Source organism: Salvelinus sp. IW2-2015, unplaced genomic scaffold, assembly GCF_002910315.2.
Source record: "Salvelinus sp. IW2-2015 unplaced genomic scaffold, ASM291031v2 Un_scaffold1192, whole genome shotgun sequence".
Lineage (NCBI taxonomy): Eukaryota > Metazoa > Chordata > Actinopteri > Salmoniformes > Salmonidae > Salvelinus > Salvelinus sp. IW2-2015.
Genome location: NW_019942770.1, coordinates 109,117 through 114,272, shown reverse-complemented (window position 1 = coordinate 114,272; position 5,156 = coordinate 109,117). Strand labels below are relative to the sequence as shown.

Sequence of the window (5,156 nt, the reverse complement as noted above, 5' to 3'; positions counted from 1 at the left end):
CTATGAACATGGTGAGAGCTGAAGTAGGGCACATGGAACACTGTAGAGACAGAGACAGAGACAGAGAGAGAAGAACAGAGAGAGACAGAGACAGAGACAGAGACAGAGAGAGCAGAGAGCACAGAGAGAGACCAGAGAGAGAGACAGAGAGAGAACAGAAGAAGAGAGACAGAGAGCAGAGACAGAGAGAGAGACAGGAGAGAGGACAGAGAGAGAGACAGAGAGAGAACAGAAGAGAGAGACAGAGAGAGAGACAGAGAGAGAGACAGAGGAGGACAAGAGAGAGGACAAGAGAGAGAGACAGAAGAGAGACAGAGAGAGAGACAGAGAGAAGACAGAGAGAGACAAGAGAGAGAGACAGAGAGAAGAGAGAGAGAGAATGTTATGAGACATTAAAATGTATCCTAATATTTTTTTTTTTTACTGATTATACTGGTTTTGTTTCTATACATCTGGTGCAGCTCTTTAGGTCTTCTGGTGGATGTTGTGTGTGAACTTCCCCAACCGCTGCTCTACCAGTATGCGTTGTAGACTACAGTACTCACAGTTTGGAGGTCTGGAAGAGGCAGTAGAAGACCAGGTACCAGATGACCTTCCATTCTCAATCACAGAACATACCAGTGAGGAAGTAGCTGACCACAGCTAGAGGAGTGGAGAACAGGATCCTACAGATGGAGAGAGACAGAGGTCAGTCAGTCTGCGTCTCACATCGTCACAGAGCAGTAGCCAGTGTGTGAAGAGACAGTCATTACCTAATGATGAATTAGCTGTAGCCCTCACAGGCTAACAGCATTCTGGGTTAGTAAATTAACCATCCTCAGCAGACATTTTACACTTAGGTCTCTCGAAGGACTCGCTAAAGCCAAGCCAGGATTACAGAGCAAAAATAAATAAATCTGTATCCAAGAATTCTGAAACCAAGTGTTGGACGCCTCATTTTTCTGGACGCAAAAAGCACCTTGATGACGGGTCCATTCAATAGTCTAGAATAGTCACTCGTCCCGTCTCCTTCACAGCACTGATCTGATATAGGCCCTAGCTTTAAGGACGGGTCCTTTCAATAGTCTAAAGTCGTCACCCGTCCCGTCTCCTTCACTAGCACTGATCTGATATAGGCCTAGCTTTAAGGACGGGTCCATTTCAAAGTCTAGAAGCGCGTCAACCTCGTCCGTCTCCTTCACTAGCACTGATCATAGCTAGCTTTAAGACGGGCCATTTCAATAGTCGAACGCGTCACCTCGTCCCGTCTCCTTCACTATACTATCTGATATAGGCTATTAAGGTCTTCATAGTCAAGACACTTACCTCCACTGAATAGGAGACAAGGACAGACAAGAGAGGAAGCATGTCAGTTACTGAACTGCACCTAATTCTGTATGTTATTCCCCACTAGTACAGAAGGGGCGGCAGGTAACCAAGTGGTTAGATCGTGAAGTTGCTGGATCGAATCCTTGAGCTGACAATTAAAAACTGTCATTCTGCCCCTGAACAAGGCAGTTAACGCACTCGTTCCTAGCGCCGTCATTGTAAAATAAGAATTTGTTCTTAACTGACTTGCCTCGTTAAAATAAATAAAAAAGCTTAAAATTAAAATAATTTTTAAAAACGAGGAAGGCAGTCCTACAGGTCCTTGGAAAACGATCAGCGTCACTCAACTCGTTCTTCACCACGGCAGTGAGAGAGGAATACATCACTGTAACCGTCAGTGTATGAAAGGGCTTTGTGAGAAGTGTCAGACCAGATGAAGGATAGAAATACCTCCTCTTACTTTCCATGGACACCCCCCTCTACATTCTCCCTCACTTTCCATCTCATGTCACACCCACTCAGATACCCCTACACAAACCACTCTTCTCTTGCTATAGACAGATCATCACACTCCACCCCCCCGTGTCACTCCATGGTGGTGATGTCATCCCTGCGTAAATGCGTCACTCAGAGAACGGAGGAATGTCTGTGTGTAACTTCCGTCCCAGTTATGGACTTCCTGTGGCCTGATCGACACTCTCCAACAAAGAACGAGGAGGGGGTTGTGTACGTACCACCACGCCCTTCGTTTTGTGGGAGAAGTGTCGATCAGTCCACAGGAAGTCCATAACTGTGGGGCACGGGCGGGGGAAGAGTGTCTGTGATGATCTCTCTTCTTTCCCTACTCAGCTCTCACCATGTTCATCAGTGAAGACCAAAAGGAGAGGGACTCTGCCACTGCTTACAGTAAGTCCCCTTTATGCATGGACACACAACTCACTACCTAGACACTACTTAGTACACATGACCAAATAGATTACTTCATTCTAGGTAGTAGTGATGGGCACCGATATGGAAAATCTGTATCCCATTATTTATCAATTGCATTTATTTAAAAAAATGCTATCATCATGTTCATAAATAATACTACAGCGGTGTTGACAACTGTTGATTGGTTGTCCCGCTGGGTGTGAATTCTCTGGGAGCGTAAGCCTGTCTAACCAGTGTCAATACGATGACAAACCCCATCTGCAGGCTATTCAGTATGTTGAGTCCGAGAGTTGTCCCTACAGGAACGTGTGTGTGTTAACAGCTAGGATAAACTGTTACGATATGCCTTGCTCATATCGACATCAAACGGTATCACATTGAATTATCGATAGCGGTAAGTTAGTCTATGCATTTGGATATTAGGACACAAACAACTTAATCATTAATACACAGTATAAACATRAATACTATTTTATCTAAGCCATCCATGCAAAGATTTTACGTATGGGTGATTCCCGGGAATCAAACCCACCATCTTGGCGTTTTACAAGCACCGACTACCAACTGAGTTAGAGAACCACCAAGAGGATCGTTGGTTGGTTTTTCTTTGGACAAAATGGAAAGATGATCGTTGGTTGGTTTGTGTCATCTGTATGCTTCTGACCTCTCGTCCAATCAGGAATGACGGTGGAGGTTCTGGGTACTGTGATTGGCACAGCCGTCCAGGGTCAGATTGTGGGCATGGCCAACCCCCCCTGTATCCTGGCCCCCGGCGACAATGTAACAACAGAGGGGCTGAACTCCTCCTCCCTGCTGCTGGGACAGGAAGTTAACACCACGGTCATCTCCCCCGGCATCACCCTGGACCAGACGGTACGCCGATAGACCGTATCCTAACCTCTCGCCTAAATACTTGTATCTTCATGAAGATGACTGAGCTCACAAATACAGATCATTTTAGACTTTACGATAAAGCTAGTGTATGTTGTGCTATGTTAGTTATACCAGACGTACTGTAGTAGGTTACTATAGTCCACTAACCTGTCTCTCTCTCCTGTTTTTATAGTTACTATAGTCCACTAACCTGTCTCTCTCTCCTGTTTTTATTAGGGGGCCGCGCGCTCTCAGGTGAGGTGTGTTGTAGTGTAGGGGGGGGGGGGCGGGGGGGTGTAAGGTGAGTTGTCGTGTAGTGGTGTGGGGGGGGGTGGTGTAAGGTGAGGTGTGTTGTAGTGTGTGTGGGGGGGGGGGGGGGGGTAAGGTGAGGTGTGTTATGTGCACAGGAGTAAGGGGGGCGGGGGTAGTGGGGTGTTCGTAAAGGTGTGTGTGTGGTGTGGGACATGCAAATGCAGAGAGCAAAAGTGTGTATGCTGAGTGAGTGAGTAATGCCTAAACAAAGTGTGTGTCCTATATATGTCACCATGGAAGGCCAACGAGGATAGAAAAGAGGAAGCACCATGACCAGCCTGACGATAAGGCCCATGACACCATCGACAGCCCGTAACCCTGCCAGACACGACATGGGCTCTGACCGGGGCGAGACGACTCTGGAGAGCAAGACAGACAGACAATGTTATAATATAAAAGTTAACTCATAAAGTGTCAAATGTGTTCAACTTTAAGTCAGTCAGCGTTTAAAATTAAAAAATTATGTACCTTTATTTAACTAGGGAAGTCAGTTAAGAACAAATTCTTATTTACAATACGGCCTAACGGCGAACATGGGTAACTGCTTGTTCAGGGGCCAGAACGACAGATTTTTACTTGTCAGTTCAGGGGATTCGATCCAGCACAACCCTTTCGGTTACTAGTCCAACGCTCTAACCGCTAGGCCTACCTGCCGCCTCTACACTCTAAACCACTAGGCTACCCGCCCCTACGCCTTACGCTAAGCTAACCGCGCCTACGCTCAAACCGCTAGGCTACACCTGCCGCCCTACGCTTAACGCGCTAGGCTACCACTGCCAGCCCCTACGCTCTAACAACGCATAGGGCTCACTGCCGCCCCTAGCGTTATCTACACACCGATAGGACCACTGCCGCCTTTCTACCCTACACGCTAGAGAACCACCTTGCCGCCCCTACAACCCTAACCGCTCACCGCGCCCTAACCAACCGTAGGCACCTTCGCCTACACCCTAACGCTAGGACCACCTGCCAGCCCCTACACTCTAACCGCTAGGCCACCCTGCGCCCTACACTCTAAACCGCTAGGCTAAACCCCGTTGCCGCCCCTACATTCTCTACCGCTGGCCTTCCACCTGACTCGCCCCTGACCACACACACTCACCAACCCGTCTGAGGTGAAAGCACACACACACCACACCAGAAAATCAAAAAGAAAGCCTCTGTACAACACAATCTCTCACTAACCTGGCCGCTTATGACACCTCTAGAGCCGCTAGGCGAGGTAAATCGGCACATGCTCACGTCACCGTGCGCCTTATGTATACATTTCAGACCATTGTAGACCAGACCGTTTCCTACGTAAATTACCCCCTCATACTAAGGGCTCAATCATGCTTACTACGAGCATTGCTTCCCAGGTCCATTCACAAGGATTCTAAGTCACACGCGCCCATAAAGTCATAAGAAGGAAGACAAGAAACAGCCGTACCTCCAGCGATAGCGCCACCCAATCACAAACATATATAAACAGTTGATAAATCAAAAAAACCACTTAACGAATAAAGCACTCACATCCGAGTAGCTCACAGGTCATCACAAACTCTTTCCTATATATTTCCTCATATCAATCACATCTTAATTCCTACCTTTACAACTCCATCTACTCAATTCAGCATCTACTCAGACTCTAACTCATATCAAGAGATATCACCAGCTAAAGTTTGTACCAATTCCTCTCAATCGGTTCAAAATGTGTAATATAGCATAATCGTACAAGCTATCTCATTAGTACC

The 5,156-nt window shown here is 47.0% G+C and overlaps 1 protein-coding gene across 1 annotated transcript in view; it reads left to right on the top strand.

Moving 5' to 3' along the window:
* Window positions 1–5,156, top strand: part of LOC112069992 (sodium-dependent lysophosphatidylcholine symporter 1-B) — a 57,385-nt gene that overhangs the window by 28,520 nt on the left and 23,709 nt on the right. The window contains 3 exon segments of the mRNA XM_024137390.2: window positions 2,124–2,214; window positions 2,918–3,111; window positions 4,247–4,352. Coding sequence (XP_023993158.2) covers window positions 2,124–2,214; window positions 2,918–3,111; window positions 4,247–4,352 — 391 coding nt within the window.